At 28.1% G+C, this 20,078-nt stretch overlaps 2 protein-coding genes across 4 annotated transcripts in view; one reads left to right on the forward strand and one right to left on the reverse strand.

Moving 5' to 3' along the window:
• The window catches only part of LOC105261991 (flotillin-2), a 525,605-nt gene that overhangs the window by 255,517 nt on the left and 250,010 nt on the right, over positions 1-20,078 (forward strand). The gene's annotated exons all lie outside the window — the stretch shown is intronic.
• The window catches only part of LOC101898618 (glucose dehydrogenase [FAD, quinone]), a 46,393-nt gene continuing 41,567 nt past the window's right edge, over positions 15,253-20,078 (reverse strand). Inside the window, exons 2-3 of the mRNA XM_005187528.3 lie at positions 16,698-16,948; positions 15,253-16,640 (exon numbers count right to left, since the gene is read on the reverse strand). Of these exons, the coding sequence (XP_005187585.2) occupies positions 15,253-16,640; positions 16,698-16,948 (1,639 nt within the window). The remainder of the gene's footprint in view (positions 16,641-16,697; positions 16,949-20,078) is intronic.

A 20,078-nucleotide genomic window follows, 5' to 3' on the forward strand; every position in this document is an offset into this window, starting at 1 on the left:
GAAAATGTGTCTTTAAAAATCCAAGACTGTTGGTCCTTTGCAAATTTCCAATAAATTTAAGATCTCTTATCTCTGTATTTTTTTTTTAAATTCCATAATTTAATCTCTGAGTGTCCCTTTAAAAATGTCCCTGTCTCTTTACCTTCGGGCTTCCGAAAATACCCACAATTCCTTGGGTAGGGGAAAATTCAAAACGAATTTAAACTTGACAATGACGCCACCACTGTTTCCATGGTCATTTGACGGTGAATGTGGTGCTGCTGCTGGCCGGCTGTTTGTTGTCCATGCCGGCCAATGTCAATGTTATGAAATCGCTGCATGTGCTGAGCAAAAACAAACCTTGTAAGAGACAAGCGTTTTCATTTATTTTCATTGCAAGCGATTGTCTCCGGTCTGGCCGATCATGAACGTCAACAGAGACCAATATTTTTTTTTTTTTTTTTTTTTTTTGTAAAGAGACGGTCATTGTAGCTTTTCATTAGACTTTGGTACAGTTCATATTGAATCCATTGTAAATTCGGTATTATGGTTGGCTGGTGGCAGCATGGAAGGAAGAGTCCAAGTTGCATTCACACTACAGTCAGCTCCAAACGGAAGTAGATCTTTTTTATGATACTTTATGGATAAGCGTAGCATTTTAAATTAAACGGATGTTATTTTAACTAGGTGTTAGTTGCACGAAAGGGGGGGGGGGAGGATAAAAGGATAGGAAGCGCGAAGATTTAATAACAATATTTTGGTTACAATTAAATATTTAGATTTTTTAAAAATGTTGTTCTTGAGAAATAATAATTATTTTTTAATTTTTTGTATTCAATACAGTAATACAGGGTGAGATAAAAAAACTGCAACAAAGTCAAAAGCAATAATTTTTACAATTTTTTGAAACAAAAAATGTCGGAAATGACATCAAATTTTAGAATAAGTTTAGATTTGTTCGAATTGGTCACCTTTGGCACGAATTATGGCCTCCAAATGGCCCATGGAACCGTCACGGGCTGCCTGCCCGAATGTTGCTCTGCGGTATTTTGGCCCATTCCCGGCGAAGCGTTTGCTGGTAATGATAGACTCTTTGGTATTTTTTTAGTGACAAACCTTGACTTCCAAAATACTCCAGCAGCCACAATAGTCCAACGGATTGGTATCCGGAGATTTTTGTGGTGGCCATTGTGCGTTGAAAATGATGCGAGGAACCTCATTTTGTAACAATTCTTGGCTGGCTGATGCTGAGTCCTGTTGGAATGTCCAAGGTCTGCGGCCAAAATATTTGCATGCCCAAGGCTTTAATACACCCTTCAGAATATTTTTTGGCGATAATATTCGGCATTTATTCTGATGCCACGGTCAATTAATACGAGCGGAGAGCTACCATCGGCTGTTATGGCGGCCCACATCATCACCATGGCCAGTGGTTAAGTTCTGGTGGTCAACCGAAGGTGCACATTTTCAGCTGACAAGCGAAGCAACTCTTTAGCTCTTTTGAGTCCATTTTCTTTCTGTTGCGGTATAAGTTCTTGCACTTTTTGGAATTTCAATAGCCTTACCCCGAGCTCATTTTTCGATATTTGCCGAATGGAATATTGCGGTATGTTCAGCTCATGAGCCATTTTTCGGCTACTGAGACGCGGGACAACGAATGTTTTCTCATCGGAGAACGGAGAAAACCTAATTCGGCACTTCACCACTTTCGGCCAAGCGAAGCAACTCTTTAGCTCTTTTGAGTCTATTTTCTTTCTCTTTCTGTTGCGTTCTAAGTTCTTGCACTTTTTGGAGTTTCAATGGCTTTACCCCAAGCTCCTTTTTCAATATTTTCCGAATGGAATATTGCGATATGTTCAGCTCATGAGCCATTTTTTGGCCACTGCGATGCGGGTTCCCAACAAGTCGCTTCTTTACTTTTTGAACCATTTCTACTGATGCTGCTGTTTTCTTCCGTCCACTTCCTTGATGTCGTCGGGCTACGCTACCAGTATCACGGTAAGGAGCCATGGTACGAGCCAAAAAAGATTTATTCACATTTAAATGCTGGAGTACTCTAAAGATAGCCACTTGTCGTTCTCCAGCCAAATATAAAGAAATCACACTATTACGCTTGAATTCCGAACACGAATAACTTTTTTTCTGGAAAATTCTCAGCAAAATGCTTTGGTACGCTTGTAAACAATATACTGAGCTGTCACTGGAATAATTTTAATAGCTGTCGGATGAGTGGCTTAGAAATGACAGCAGTCTGAAATTGGTTGCCACTTGTGGTTCTCCAGCCAAATATATAAAGAAATCACACTATCATGCTTGAATTCCGAACACGAATTTTTTCATCTCACCCTAAGAGATTTTTTTTTCTTAATCCACAAATGTTCTCGAGGAAATATTTTTCCTAAAAAAATATTCCGTATTTTCGGCCCTGTTCTCTATTTATGAAAATCGTAACTCAATGTCCATAAATTAGGATATTTTAAAAAAGTAAATAAAAAATAAAAAAAAAATAAATAAAAAAACTGCAATAATATCCCGCTATTACCTTTGAAAAGAATTTTGAAAATATTTGCGATTGTTGCTCCCTGAGAACGGAATTTGTATTTAATTTAAGATTAATGATCTCATATTTTTTATTTTTTATTTTATTTTTTTAATTATTTTTTTTTTTTAATTTTAAGCTGAAAACAATGATCTCCGATTTTAACAGCTGTCGGACGAGTGGCTTAGAAATGACAGCAATCTGAAGTTGGTAGCAGTTTTTTCATCTCACCGTGAGAGTTTTTTCTTAATCCATGAATGATTTCGAGGAAATATTTTTCTTAAAAAAAATAAAATATTCCGAAAATTTAAGCTCTGTTCTTCGTTTAAGAAAATCTTAAACCAATGTCCATAAATTAAAATAAATAAAAAAACCCAATTGCCCATAAATTAGGATATTTTGAAAAAATATTTTTTTTTTTAAACCAAAATTATATCCCGCTATTAGCTTAGAAAAGAATTTTTAAAATATTGGCGGAGGGCATTTGTACTTAATTTAGGATTGATGATCAGGATTTTTTTAATTTTTTATCTCACCCTATAGAACAGTGTTTTTTTCTTAATCCTTGAATGTTTTCGAGGAAATATTTTTCCTATAAAAAAAGTAAAATATTCCGAAATTTCGGCTCTGTTCTTCATTTGAGAAAAACGTAAACCAATGTCCATAAATTAGGGTATTTTGAAAAATTATTTTTTTTTTTAAAACTACAATTATATCCCGGCTTTGAAAAGCATTTTGAAAATGTTGGCGGTTATTGCTCCCAGAGGAAGACATTTGTATTTAATTTACGATTGAAGATCATGTTTTTTATTTTTTTTTTATCTCACCCTGTAGAACAAAGTTTTTTTTTCTTAATCCACAAATGTTCTGGATAAAATATATTTCAAAAAAAAAAAAAATGAAATAAATAAATAAATTATCCCAAAATTTCGGCTCTGCTCTTCATTTAAGAAAATCGTAAACCATTGTCCATAATTAAGGATATTTTGAAAAAGTAATTTAAAAAAAAAAAAAAAAAACTAAAATTATATCCCGCTTTTAGCTTTGGAAAACATTTTTCAAATATTGGCGGTTGTTGCTCCCTGAAGAAGGCATTTGTATTTAATTTAGGATTGATGATCAAATATTTTTTTTATCTCACCCTATAGAGCAGTGCTTTTTCTTAATCCACAAATGTCCTCTAGGAAATATTTTTCCTATAAAAAAAAAATATTCCGAAATTTTGGCTACAATATTTCTAGGAAATATTTTTACTATAAAAAAAATAAAATATTCCGAAATTTTAGTTCTGTTATTCATTTAAGAAAATCGTAACCCAATATCCATAAATAAAGATATTTTGAGAAAATATATACATATATATTTTTTTTATATTTTTTTTAAAAACCACAATTATATCCCGCTATTACCTTTGAAAAGCATTTTGAAAATATTGGCGGTTGTTGCTCCCTGAGGAAGGCATTTGTATTTAATTTACGATTGATGATCTCATATTTTTTTTATTTTTTATTTATTTTTTATTTATTTTTTTATTTTATTTATTTATTTTTTTTTTTTTTTTTTTGGGATTTTAAGCTGAAAACATTGACTTGCGAATTGATTAAAACTTCAATAAAAAATTATAAGCGAAAAAAGAAAAAACTAAAATTAAATGTTTTAATTGAACACAGCCTTGGAATTTTGTTCAGCCTGCCGGCCATTAATTATATCAGTCAAATAAAAATGGCAATTACAATCATAACTAACATTTCATTTGAGGTTTTTGATGAGCATTTTCTTTAACTTTTTTTTTTTTTTTTTGATTTCATATCGGCCTGCAATCCAATAAATAAATCATAAAATTTATTTAATTAAAAACAGAAGATAAAAAATGCAGCAACGCATGGAGAGCAGAAGAAAAATCTAATAAAATTAAGAAACACTAATGGCCATCTCAGGCGCAGGCACTCTATCTTCCCCCCCCCCTCTCCCCCCTTCGAAGGAAGGTTATGTGCCCGGCTTTTCCACACAATGCGTGAAGTGTGTTTTTCAATTTTTCTTTTTTTTCTTCTTGGTGAGTGCCAGGCTGACTGGTTGCTTGACTGACGCTTGAGTTGAATATCTTTGTAAATAAATTCATTTATTCTTTATTAGCGTTGTGTCTGGGCCATGAGCAGAGTCCGCTTTTTTTAATTTTTTGCAATTGTAATTTTTCTCTTGGATTGAATTGCATTGTGCCGCCATAAGGAAGTAACGCACAATATATATGGAAATTCTCATATCTTTTTTTTTTATTTGCTTTCGTTTCTATTGTTATGCCATGGCAGGGCTATTTATGTGGCATGTGGTTGATATTTATATCTAAGGAACTAATTGCTGCCACAAAATTTATTGTCTGCTTGAAGGCTGTGGGGAATGTTGAAATTATGAAAAATTATGAATAATTTTATGTGAGATCTTTGGAGTAATTTTCAAGACAAAGTGAGGATCTGCCACTATTTTTTATTTTTTAATAAATTACTTTAGTGAATATTTTGAAAATTTGGAAAATAAACAAAAGAACTATACATTTAAAAGGGCAGAATCATTAATTTATAAAATTTTTTTTTTTTTAATTTAAAAGCCGTGAATTTTTTAAAATATATTTTTTTATTTTTGCAAAAAAATATACAAAAGTAATAAAAACTTTTTTTATTGTTTTTTAATGGATTTTTGTATTTAAAAAATATTAAAAAGTGGATTTAATTTTTTTATTTATTTTTTTTTTTTTTTTTTTTTTTGTAAACAAACAAAATATACAAATTTTTTTACAGAAATATATAACTGAGGCTTCTATTATTTTTTTTTTTTTTAAATATACAATTTTTCATTCATTTAAAAATATTTTTTTTTAAACTGCAAAACCATTGATTCATTTAAAAATATAAAACAAAAGAGCTTTACAAAAGTACAGATTCATTTATTTATAAAAAAATATTTTTTTTTATTGAATTTTTTAAAATAAATTTTTTTATTTTTGCAAAGAATATATGAAAATAATAATTTTTTTAAAAGATTTTTGTATTTAAAAAATATTAAAAAGTGGATTTTATTTATTTTTTTTAATTATACATTTTTTTTTTAGCAAATATATATTTTTTTAATTTTTTTAGAAATATATAACTGAAGATTTTATTACTTTCTTTTTTCAAAAATATACAACTTTTCATTCATTTAAAAATATTTTTTTTAACTGCAAAACCATTGATTTATTTAAAAATATAAAATAAAAGAACTTTACAAAAGTACAGATTCATTTATTTATAAAAAATATTTTTTTATTTAAAAGCCGTGAATTTTTTTAAATATATTTTTTTATTTTTGCAAAGGATATACGAAAATAATAAAAAAAAAATTTATTGTTTTTTTTTTAAGGGATTTTTGTATTTAAAAAAAAAAAATATTAAAAAGTGGATTTTATTTATTTTTTTTTAATTATATAATTTTTTTTAGCAAATACATATTTTTTTAATTTTTTTAGAAATATATAACTGAAGATTTTATTACTTTCTTTGTTCAAAAATATACAACTTTTCATTCATTTAAAAACATTTTTTTAAACTGCAAAACCATTGATTTATTTAAAAATATAAAATAAAATAACTTTACAATAGTGCAGAATCATTCATTTATAAAAATATATATTTTTTAATTTCAAAGCCATGAATTTTGTAAAATATATATTTTTTATTTTTGCAAAAATTATACAAAAATAATAAAAAAAATTGTTTTTTTTTTCTCAATGGATTTTTATTTTATTTTTTTTAAATATTAAAAAGTAAATTTTATTTATTTTTATTTTTTAACTTTTTTTATTTTTTATTTGTTTTTTTTTTGTTTTTTATTTATTTTTTTTTTATTTATACAATTTTTTTAAACAAATATATATGTTTTTAATTTTATAACTGAGTATTTTATTTCTTTCCTTTCCAAAATATACAACTTTTCATTCATTTAAAAATATTTTCTAAACTGCACAACCAATGACTTAATTAAAAATATAAAGCAAAAGGACTTTACAATAGTGCAGAATCATTCATTTAAAATAAAAGAATATATATTTTAATTTAAAAGCCATGAATTTTTTTAAATATATATTTTTTTATTTATTATAGTTGCAAAAATTATACAAAAATGATAAAAACATATTTTTATTGTTTTTTTTTTTAATGGATTTTTGTATTTAAAAAAAAATATTATTAAAAAGTCGATTTTATTTATTTTTCTTTTTTTTAATTATACAATTTTTTTTTAACAAATATATATGTTTTTAATTTTTTTAAAAGAAATATATAACTGAGGATTTTATTCCTTTTTTCACAAATATACAACTTTTCATTCATTTAAAAATATTTTTTTAAACTGCAAAACCACTAATTTATTTAAAAATATAAAATAAAATAACTTTACAATAGTGCAGAATCATTCATTTATAAAAATATATATTGTTTTTTTTTTAATGGATTTTTATATTTTAAAAAAAATATTATTAAAAAGTCGATTTTATTTATTTTTATTTTTTATTTTTTTTTTTGTTTTTTTTTTTTTTAATAATTAAGTTATTAAGTTATAATAATTAAAAAGGGGATTTTATTTATTTTTATTTTTTTTTTGTTTTTTTTTTAATAATACAATTTTTTTAACAAATATATATGTTTTTATTTTTTTTTTAGAGAAATATATAACTGAGGATTTTATTACTTTTTTTTCAAAAGTATACAACTTTTCATTCATTTAAAAATATTTTTTAACAGCAAGCCCATTGATTTAATTAAAAATATAAAATCTAATTAAAAAAAAAAAATACAAAAATTAAAAAAATCAAAACTCTGCTACCTTGAGCTTAATTTAGTAATAAAGCTGTAAGTTCGGACGGGCCGATCTTGAATATCCGCCACTATTTGTAAAGATTTTGGTAAATTTTCAAAAAAAAAAAAAATAAATAAATAATAATAATAAAATTCGTTAAAAATTCTGTTAAAATCTTAAAAATACCGAATTTAGCCTTTATATTAGGGTCTTTACGACAACGTGGATCTGCATAGGCAACTTTTCTCATAATATTCACATGCTAAACTTGACAAAAAATTGCTGAATAATGTAGTTAAAATCATCAAAATACGGAATATCGGGAGGTACCGTTATATATGGGGCTATACGAAGACGTGGACCTGCACAGACAATTTTCTGTCATAGGCTGTAGTAGCCCTTACGAACTTCAAATACCAAATTTGAAACATTTCCGGTGAATAATGTTGCCTAAATCACCAAAATATCGAAAATGGTATAGCCCCCAATACCTCCCAAAAATTATACAATATAATATAAATTATACAATATATAATAAATATAAATAAATATAATATAAATATAATATAATATAAATTTTTCTAAATATTTTTTTAATTTTTTTTTTCCAAATATTTTTTTTTTTCTTAACTATATAACCGAGGATCAATGATGGATTATAGTAAAACTATTTTTCCAAAATATTTTTTTTTTAAATATTACTTTTTGTATTTAATTAAAACTATTTTTTAAAAAATATAAATAATTTTGTGAAAAACTCTGAAGAACCGTTGATTTATAAACACATATATTTTTTAATCTAAATGCCAGAGATTTAAAAAATATTTTTTATTCAACGGTGGATTTTAATACATTGTTTTAAAAAATTATACAAAAATAAAAAAAAAAAATTTTGAATAATTTTTTTAAACTATATAACCGAGAATTTAATTAAAAATATTTATTTGCAAAAATACACAACATTTAATTCTTTAAATAATTAAAGAACCATTTTTTTTAAAAAAAATATGACGACGATTTTTGCAACAACATAAAAATATATATATTTGTCTTAAATGTTTACAAAAAATATTTTTTATGCAACGGAGGGTTTTAAAATTAAAATTATACATAAATAATAAAAATGTTTTTTTTTTTCAAAAATATATTTAAAAAAAAGTACAAAATATATATTATATAAATTATAAAATCATGGATTTAAAAAATCATTCAGCTTATCTTTATTTTTTTTTTTTTATTGATTTTTTTCGCAAAAATTATGCAAAAATATATATTTTTTTTAATTTTCACTACATTTATTTAACAAAAAAATATATAATTTGTTTAGCATTTGAAAAAAATTGTAGTCGTGGGCTTTAAAAAAATATATTTTTGCAGAAGCAATGTAAGATGTTTCTATTTTTTTTTTTTTTTTGGAATTAAGAAATATATATTTTTAAGGCCTAGAATTTGTGTATGAAAATTTTATTTTTCCCAATAATATAATTCTAATATTTATATATATTTTTTTTTAAATTTTTTTTTCAAGTCTAAAAAAGAAGATTTTTTTTAAAAACAATTTGCGATCTGTCTGTGCAATAATATTTCGATAACCATCTTTAGACGCATGACCAAGGAGACCATGAAGATCAATGTTCCCATCTATCATTGCCAACACTTTGCACATAATTACATACCGAAAGGTGTTATTTTGGACTGAATTATTTAACTAAACAAAGGCAACAACAACAAAATAATTTCAAACTGCTAGCAAAAAAAAAAAAAAAAAACGCAACAAAACAACAACAACAAAAAATGGGATGGAGTTTCTGCAGGCATTTTGTTAACAATATAAATTGGCCAAACTCGAGCGACCAGCATCGACCAAACAATTGCAGCCAATATCTTTAGCCGCCATTCCTCTGACACATACGTAGCTGCGCAGCACTATTTGCTACCTTCTCTGAGCAGTGATAGATTGGAAATCTCGTCTTTACAAACTGCCTGACATAAATCCACATTTTATGGCCAAACACCCAATGTTCGCTCTGAGGGGTTATAAATTTCCCGATTTTCATGCTCCGCAATGATCATTTTGGCGGCCAGCCTGAACAATGCTTTTTCGGCTAATTGCAATGCGAAGTGGTTGTTGTTGTTTTAGTTTTTAATGATGAAATATGTTGTTGCAATGCACATCTTATGACTGACTATTGCATCTGGACTCGGTTGGGGGTAGCGCCTGCGCATAACTTCATTGTTAGGCCAGCCAGACAGGCCAAGCCACCAGAGAAAAAACAAAAACGCCTGAGAAATTATCAATTAAAAATTCATAACGTTTAGATGGTGTTTTAATTTTTTTCGGACTTTTTTTTTTTTGTTTGTTGCCAAGCAAATATTTGCTGAGTTTTTGTTGTTCGCCAAATAAATTCAACCAATTGAAAATGGAAATCTCTTTATTAGCCATCCTTGTCTAATTGAGATGTTAGAGATTTTTTTTATGGGAATTTCAATTGAGCCTGTGATTTTTCCAAAAGAAAAAAGCATTAGGAACTGAGTTTGAACCCAGGAACTGGGCTCTATATGAGGTTGGTATTTGAAAAAAAAAAAAATCAACCCCTCTACATGAGGTTGCTTTTTTTATAAAAAAAATCGACCTCAGCTGCTAAGGATTTTCTTGATAGAAAAAAATCGACTTCAGCTCCAGAGGATTTTTTCCTCTATAGAAAAAAATCAACTTCAACTCCTGAGGTTTTTTTTTTTCGAGAAAAAAATCGACCCCAGATCTGAGGATTTTTTTCCATAGAAAAAAATTCGATCTCAGTATCGGAGGATGTTTTTCCATAGAAAAAAATTCCATCTCAGTATCGGAGGATTTTTTTCTATAGAAAAAAAATCGATCTCAGTATCGGAGGTTGCCTTTTTTCTATAGAAAATAATTCGATCTCAGTTCTGGAGAATTTTTTTCCATAGAAAAAAATTCGACCTCAGTTCTGGAGAATTTTTTCCACAGAAAAAAAATCGACCTCAGTTCTGGAGAATTTTTTTCCACAGAAAAAAAATCGACCTCAGTTCTGGAGAATTTTTTTCCACAGAAAAAAATTCGACCTCAGTTTTGGAGAAATTTTTTTCCACAGGAAAAAATTCGACCTCAGTTCTGGAGTATTTTTTTCCATAGAAAAAAATTCGACCTCAGTTCTGGAGTATTTTTTTCCATAGAAAAAAATTCGACCTCAGTTCTGGAGTATTTTTTTCCATAGAAAAAAATTCGACCTTAGTTCTGGAGAGTTTTTTTCCATAGAAAAAAATTCGACCTTAGTTCTGGAGGGAAAAAAATTCGATCTCAGTATCGGAGGATTTTTTTCCATAGAAAAAAATTCGATCTCAGTATCGGAGGATTTTTCCGTAGAACAAAATTCGACCTCAGTTCTGGAGAGTTTTTTTTTTCCATAGAACAAAATTCGGCCTCAGTTCTGGAGAGTTTTTTTCCACAGAAAAAAATTCGACCTCAGTTCTGGAGAGTTTTTTTCTATAGAAAAAAATTCGACCTCAGTTCTGGAGAGTTTTTTTCCATAGAAAAAAATTCGACCTCATTTCTGGAGAGTTTTTTTCACAGAAAAAAAAATCGACCTAAGTTCTGGAAAATTTTTGGCCATAGAAAAAAATGAGAATTTTTTCTATTAAAAAATATAAAAAATAAAAAATATAAAAAAATCGACCTCAGTATCGGGTTTTTTTTATAGGAAAAAAATCGGATTGGATTCATTCATTCTTATTAAAAAGAATACTCTTCAACGGTTAGTTAGTTAATTAGTTAATATTGAAAACAGGGTTTCTTGACCTTTGGTGAGTTTTTTTTTTAGTTTAGAAAAATTCTTTAGAAATTCCCAGAATCTGAAATACTTTCTTATCTTGAAAAAAAAACTCTTCAGCCCATGCAGGAATTTTATCTCGAAATAATTGCAATATAGTTTTAAAATATTTTCATGCGCCATCTATTGTAAAAATTGAGATCTAATTTATCTATATTTTGTTTCCTTGCAGGTAAGCTTTTTGCTAAGTTTGAACAACGACAGAGGTTAATATTGGAGACTGGCTTTATGACTGGTAAGTGTCTCGGCTAAGAGACAGGGTGATACACAACATTAATTTGTAGAACACAGGTTGATTCGTTGATATAAAAATTAAAAAATGGGTTCCGTTTCGAACACATATTATAAAAATTTATATACCTATATAAAAAACATTTTGTGAAAATAAATAGTTGAAGATGAATTTTCAATAATTTTATTCAATTTCTAATAATAGAAAATTCTCAACCACATATTTAAAAAAAAAAAAATAGAAATCGCCAATTTTTGTAGAGAGCTTTGAATTTCTTTTTTTCATTTGAAAAAATTTGAATTAATTTTTGTTGAATATACAAAAAAAAAGAAAAATATCAAAAACAAAAAACAAAATATTTTTTTAAATTTATAAATAACAAGAATCGGCAAATTTTAAAAAGACATTTTAAAGCATACTTCAAAGCTTATCAAATAATATTTAAATCCTACTTGTCTGGGCATTTCTAACTTATTTACTAATATTATTCTATAAAACAAAGTTAGTTCTGGCGTAGATTTTTATTTATTTATTTTTAATTTATTTTATTTTATTATTTTTTTTTTTTTTTTGATAAATCTTTGCTAGGATACCTAAAAAACAAAATATTAATTAATTTAAAATATAAAAAAATAAAAATTGGCAAAAATGTTTTTACAAACTTGTTTTATGTTCTCTTTTTTTATTAGAAATTCTGAGGGGTACAGCTGGCTTCTATTTCTTTTTTTTTTTTTTTTTTTTTTTGGTATGATCTACTTTTCTAATTGGCCTATTATTATAATTGTTTTCCCAAATTTCTTCATAAGAATATTAAAAAATAAAAAACAAACCAAAAATATTTTGGAAATTAAAAAAACAATCAATTTGCATATTTTTCAGAAAAAAAATTAAAGCACAATTTTAGGTTCATAAAAAGTAATAATCTTTTCCTTTGCTACCTTTTTGTGTTAATATTTTATAATTAAGGTAATTTTGGCTTGCAGTTTTTAAGTCTTTTCTAGAACTCATTAAAAAAAAAAAAAAAAAAACAAATAATTTTTATTAATGTAAGGGCGATTTTAAAAAAATTAGCAAAATTTGTAAGAGTTTTAAAGTATACTTTAAGGCTCATATTTTTTTAATCATATATGTCTAGACATTTCTTTCTTTTTTGTGATTAGTCTCTAAAACGAAGGTAATTCTGGCTTGTGATTTTTTTTATATCTTTTATCAAATTCCTAGAAAATAATTTATTTTTATTTATTATAAAAACAATTTTTGAAATATAAGTGCGGTTGTAAGATTTAGAAGATTTTCCAAAAGAATTTTAGTTCTATTTAATTATTTGGTTCATCTTCAATTGAGCTTACGATCTCGATACTTGGGTAAAAAAAAAGGTTTTTTGTCATAGAAGTCATTTAAAAAAAAAAAACTTCTGAGGAGAATATCCCAGACAAGAAACAAGGGAACTCATGAGGATTGGTGGATCTTTCCGAAACCTAGGTATTCCCTGCCTTACCCCCTGGTAAACATTACCATCGATCTCCACTAATAAACAAACGTTGTTTTTATAAAAACAACAATAACGGGATAAAGCCTGACCATTTTGCAACAACAAAATACTATGGTATCCCAAACAAACAAGCCAACACTGTTCTATTGACAAACTTTTAATTCAAAATTTTGAGGCATACTTTTAGGCCCATTGAAAATAATGTTAAAATCCTATATATTTAGACGCTTCTACCATACTATGGAGGGTATATTAATCTAGTCATTCCGTTTATAACTCCTCGAAATACTCATGACATACCCTACAAAGTATAAATATTTTGGATCAGCATAAAATTCCATAGCGATGTCCGTCTATCGGTTGTAATCAGGCTAGAGTCAAAACGAATAAAGATATGAAGCTAAAATTTTGCACAAATCAGTCTTTTGTCTGCAGGCATGTCAAGTTCAAAGATGGGCTAAATCGGTCCACGATATCGTATGGCCCCCATATAACGGTACCCCTCGATAGTCGGCATTTTCATGATTTCAGGCAAACTTTTCAATGAAATTGTCTGAAATTCTAACCAATGAGTTCTTTGTAAGTACTTTACACCCTGGAAGACAATTGTCTGTATTGGTCCATGTCTTCGTATGGCCCCCATGTAACGATACCTCCCGATATTCGGTATTTTGATGATTTTAGCGGCATTATCCGCCGCAATTGTTTCAAATTTCGTATTCGAAGTTTGTAATACGTACTACAGCCTATGACAAAAAATTGCCTATGCAGGTCCACCTCTTCGTATAGGCCCCATGAAACGATACCTCCAATATTCGGTATTTTTATGATTTTAGCGACATTATGTACCGGAATTATTTCAAATTTCGTATTTGAAGTTTGTAATGGGTACTACAGCCCATGACAAAAAAATTGTCTATGCAAAATTTCGTATGCAGGTCCACGTCTTCGTATCGCCCTCATATAACAGTACCTCTCAATATTCGGTATTTTCATGATTTTACCAACATGGAATTATTTTAAATTTCATATTTAAAGTTCGTAATGGGTACTATAGCCTATGACAAAAAATTATTTATGCAGGTCCATGTCTTCCTATTGTACTCATATAACGGTACCTCCGATATTCAGTATTTTCTCGACATTATTTGCAGGAATAGTTTCAAATTTCGTATTTGAAGTTCGTAATGGGTACTACAGGCTCTGCCAAAAGATTTCGTATGTAGGCCCACGTCTTCGTATTACCCCCCTGTAACGATACCTCCCGATATTCGGTATTTTGATGATTTTATCGACATTATTCGCCGCAATTTTTTCAAATTTCACATTTAATAATCTTTATGGGTACTACAGCTTCTGCCAAAAGATTTGGTATGTAGGTCCACGTCTTCGTATAGCCCCCATATAACGATACCCCCCTTTATCCGGTATTTTGATGATTTTAGCGACATTATTCACCCGAATTGTTTCAAAATTTGTATTCGAAGTGTGTAATGAGTGCTACAGCCTATGACAAAAAATTAGTTATGCAGGTCCACGTCTTCCTATAGCCCCCCATATATGTGGTTTCATTTTAGAGGTATTTTCAACGGATTTTTTTTTTTTTTTTTAGAAAATTTTCATGTTCCTTCAAAATGGTGGAGGGTATTAAATGTTCGGTCCGGCCGAACTTAGCTGCTTTTTTGCTGGTTTTTTATAATTTTTTGAATCGAGTATAATTCTGGCTTGTGATTTTTTTTTTAATATTTTTATAAAATAAAATATTTATATTAAAAAATAGGTAATGAAAATAATTTTTTTTTAACTTTCAAATTTTTTTATATTTTTTTTAAGTCCCTAAAATAACATTTTTAAATCTTAAAAGTTTTTAAGAATTTTTCCTTTCATATTTTCCTTATTTTTAATTTAAAAATAGTAAAACCCCATCAAAAAATATTTTTTTTTAAATATTTATTTTTTTTTTATTAAAAAAAATACGTCTTAAAAATTACTTAAAACAGACTTTTGTAATTGACTCAATGTTTATATATACAATGGTGCGTATATACATATACTAAAACTATAAATAAAAAAATAATAATTATAACAAAAAATTCATATATAAAAACAAAAATTCAAAAATCTAGAAAATACGCTTAAATAACTAGCAAGGTAAGCACTGGTCAACATATTTTTTTTTTTTATTGGTTCACTATTTTCTAAAGAGGCTAGACAACAATTTGGTAAATAATTTAAATTAAAAAATTTAAAAAAAATTTTAGTAGAAATTTGCCCTACTTTTTTAATTTTGTTTTTTTTTTTTCTTAATTTTATTTCAAAAAAAAATTTAAATCCGCTATGAGTTGCCATTTAAATTACTGAACGTTGTCCCCCGCTCCTCCTGCTGCAAGGTCTCCGTTACATTGTGCAACTCCAACGGCTCCTCGAGTTGCCTCTTTTTTCTATACTCCGAGGGCGTTAGCCACAGCTCCTTGATCATATCCGCCCCCTTTTCGGCAATCATAATGACAGGGGCATGGATATTGCCATTGGTGATGGTAGGCATAATACTGGCATCAATTACCCGCAAACCTGGCACCCCGTACACCCTCAGCTGAGGATCCACCACTGCCCAGGGATCAGTGGGTGGTCCCATCTTAGCTGTACCGGACATATGATAAATGGTCATGGTATATTGACGTATGGCGCAGTTCCAATACTCATCGGTGTAGTGGGGCAAGTGTTTACAGTTCGGCAGCTGTTTTGACCAGAATCGCGCGCCAAATCTTTTCATGGCTTTGGTTTCACCCATGGCCACGGCGGCCTTGACACCCTCTCGCATCACATTCACATCATCCGGATGGGTCAAATAATTGTGATAGAGCAGGGGATAACGCAACGGGTTCTTGGAGGCCAATTTTATGAAACCTCTACTCTTGGGCCTCAACATCATGGGAAAGACCCCGAACACATCACGATTGCTTACCTCCCCATACATATAGTCATAGAATTCCTGAGTTAGACCATGAGCCTCCTTCACTTGGCTGCCACCATCCGACATGACCGAGGCTGAGGTCATCATAAAACTAATGTCCGGCCAGTCATCACTGGCATTGGCATATTTGGTATTGATAAAGGCCACGGCCTCCAGGCCCACACTGGAGGTAAGCGGACCATCCTCCGTGATGGCATAACGCAGGGCCGTATTTATGTTCACCATGCGATTCATGACCACCGAAATGGGATAGTCAATCAAGAAGGCTATGCCACCCACAGCAATGTGATCCTGGAGATTTTGTCCCACACCTGGCAAGTGGTGGACCAAGGGCAGACCAACCCTTTGCAATTCCTCTGCCGGCCCAATGCCCGATAACATCATCAAATGGGGTGACCCTATTGCTCCAGCCGACAAAATGACCTCCCTGGTGGCATAGGCTGTCTGCAACTTGCCATTGCGTATAAATTGCACCCCGGTGGCTCTCTTCGTTTCGGGATGGGTCAAAATTTTGGTGGTATGAGAAAACAGGGCCACATGTAGATTTTTTCTCAGGCGGGCCGGTCTTAGGAAACATTTGGCCGCCGAGGCTCTTGAACCTCTACGCATATTGAATTGATAGAAACCGAAACCGGTTTGTTGTTCGCCATTTACATCCACAATGTCATAGCCCATTTCTTCGCCGGCCTGCAAAAATGCCGGACCCAGCGGAGTGTTGTAGGGTGAGTCCTGGACCGTCCAAAGGCCACCTAAAAATTTGGATATTTTAATTTTTCGATTCAAAATTTTCTTAAATCTCCACTCACCCGTTCCATGGTATCTCTTGTTCTTGGCCAGATAGGGATTCCTTTGGTCTTCAGATTTACGGAAGTAGGGTAAAATATCCTCATAACTCCAGCCAGGATTACCAAACGATGCCCATTGATCGAAGTCGCGACGATTTCCGCGAATATACAACATGGTGTTCAACACAGAACTGCCACCCAAAACTTTGCCACGTGTCCAGCAACACCGTTTGTCCTTCATGGCCTGACAGGCGGTATTTTGCGGTTGGGTTCTGGAAAGGCCAAACGAAAAGAGAACAAATTTTGAAATGAAATCATTATTTTTCGGTAATTTTTTTTTTAATATTTTTAATGAAATTATTTTTATAAAAATATTTTTTAAAAATCCATATCTATTGAATCCTTGAAAAAATATTTTTTAAAAAATCCACGCGTGTTCAAACTTTGGAAAAATAGCTTTTAAAAAATCCAACTCTATCGAATCCTTGAAAAAATATATATTTTTTAAAAAATCCACGTCTATTGAAATTTTTTAAAATATCCAAGTCTATTAAGTCCTTGAAAAAATATTTTTTTTAAAAAAGCCACGTCTATTGAATGGTTGAAAAAATATTTTTTAAAAAATCCACGTCTATTGAATGGTTTAAAAAATATTTTTTAAAAAATCCACGTCTATTGAATGGTTGAAAAAATATTTTTTAAAAAATCCACGTCTATTGAATGGTTTAAAAAATATTTTTTAAAAAATCCACGTCTATTGAATGGTTTAAAAAATATTTTTTAAAAAAATCCACGTCTACTGAATTTTTGAAAAAATATTTTTTAAAAAATCCACGTCTATTGAATGGTTGAAAAAAATATTTTTTAAAAAATCCACGTCTATTGAATGGTTGAAAAAATATTTTTTAAAAAATCCACGTCTATTGAATGGTTTAAAAAATATTTTTTAAAAAAATCCACGTCTACTGAATTTTTGAAAAAATATTTTTTAAAAAATCCACGTATATTGAATGGTTGAAAAAATATTTTTTAAAAAATCCACGTCTATTGAATGGTTGAAAAAATATTTTTTAAAAAATCCACGTCTATTGAAATTTTTTAAAAAATCCAAGTCTATTAAGTCCTTGAAAAAATATTTTTTTTAAAAAAGCCACGTCTATTGAATGGTTGAAAAAATATTTTTTAAAAAATCCACGTCTATTGAATGGTTTAAAAAATATTTTTTAAAAAAATCCACGTCTACTGAATTTTTTGAAAAAATATTTTTTAAAAAATCCACGTCTATTGAATGGTTGAAAAAATATTTTTTAAAAAATCCACGTCTATTGAATGGTTGAAAAAATATTTTTTAAAAAATCCACGTCTATTGAATGGTTGAAAAAATATTTTTTAAAAAATCCACGTCTAATGAATCTTTAAAAAAATATATTTTAAAAAAAATCCACGTCTAATGAATCTTTGAAAAAATATTTTTTAAAAAATCCACGTCTATTGAATCTTTGAAAAAATATTTTTTGAAAAATCCACGTCTATTGAATCTTTGAAAAAATATTTTTTAAAAAATCCACGTCTATTGAATCTTTGAAAAAATATTTTTTAAAAAATCCACGTCTATTGAATCTTTGAAAAAATATTTTTTAAAAAATCCACGTCTATTGAATATTTAAAAAAATATTTTTTAAAAAATCCAGGTCTATGAAACACTTGTAAAAATATTTTTTAAAAAATCCACGTCTATTGAATATTTAAAAAAATATTTTTTAAAAAATCCAGGTCTATGAAACACTTGTAAAAATATTTTTTAAAAAATCCACGTCTATGGAACACTTGTAAAAATATTTTTTTTTAAATCCACGTCTATGGAACACTTGAAAAAATATATTTTTTTAAATATACATCAATTGAATCTTTGAAAAAATATTTTTTAAAAAATCCACGTCTATTGACTTTGAAAAAATATTTTTTAAAAAATCCACGTCTATTGAATGGTTGCAAAAATATTTTTTAAAAAATCCACGTCTATTGAATCTTTGAAAAAATATTTTTTAAAAAATCCACGTCTATTGAATGGTTGCAAAAATATTTTTTTAAAAAATCCACGTCTATTGAATCCTTAAAAAATATTTTTTAAAAAATCCACGTCTATTGAATCTTTGATAAAAATATTTTTTAAAAAATCCACATCTACTGAATCTTTGATAAAATATTTTTTTTTAAAAAATCCACGTCTATTGAATCTTTGAAAAAAAATAATTCTAAAAAAAATCCACGTCTACTAAATCTTTGAAAAAAAATATTTTTAAAAAAATCCACGTCTATTAAATCTTTGAAAAAATAATTTTTAAAAAATCCACGTCTAATGAAGAGTTGAAAAAATATTTTTTAAAAAATCCACGTCTATTGAATCCTTGAAAAAATATGTAAAGAGAATCCACGTCTATTAAATCCTTGAAAAAATATTTTTTTTTTAAATCCACGTCTATTGAATCTTGGAAAAAATATTTTTTAAAAAATCCACTTCTATTAAATGGTTGAAAAAATAATTTTTAAAAATCCACGTCTATTGAATCTTTGAAAAAATATTTTTTAAAAATCCACGTCTATTGAATCTTTGAAAAAATATTTTTTAAAAATCCACGTCTATTGAATCTTTGAAAAAATATTTTTTATAAAATCCACGTCTATTGAATCTTTGAAAAAATATTTTTTATAAAATCCACGTCTATTGAATCTTTGAAAAAATATTTTTTATAAAATCCACGTCTATTGAATCTTTGAAAAAATTTTTTTATAAAATCCACGTCTATTGAAACTTTCAAAAAAATATTTTTTGAAAAATCCATGTCTATGGAAACCTTCAAAAAAATATTTTTTAAAAAATCCACGTCTATTGAAACTTTCAAAAAAATATTTTTTAAAAAATCCACGTCTATTGAAACTTTCAAAAAAATATTTTTTAAAAAATCCACGTCTATTGAAACCTTCAAAAAATTTTTTTTAAAAAATCCACGTCAATTGAAACCTTAAAAAAATATTTTTTATAAAATCCACGTCTATTGAATCTTTGAAAAAATATTTTTTATAAAATCCACGTCTATTGAAACTTTCAAAAAAATATTTTTTGAAAAATCCATGTCTATGGAAACCTTCAAAAAAATATTTTTTAAAAAATCCACATCTATTGAATCCCTGAAAAAAATATTTTTTAAAAAATCCAGGTCTATTGAAACCTTAAAAAAGTATTTTTTAAAAAATCCACGTCTATGGAAACATTGAAAAAATATTTTTGAAAAAATCCACGTCTATGGAAACATTGAAAAAATATTTTTTTAAAAAATTCACGTCTATTGAATCCCTAAAAAATATATATTTTTTAAAAAATCCAGGTCTATTGAATCTTTG

The sequence above is a fragment of the Musca domestica genome, unplaced genomic scaffold (assembly GCF_030504385.1).
Source record: "Musca domestica strain aabys unplaced genomic scaffold, Musca_domestica.polishedcontigs.V.1.1 20, whole genome shotgun sequence".
NCBI classification, from domain to species: Eukaryota; Metazoa; Arthropoda; class Insecta; order Diptera; family Muscidae; genus Musca; species Musca domestica.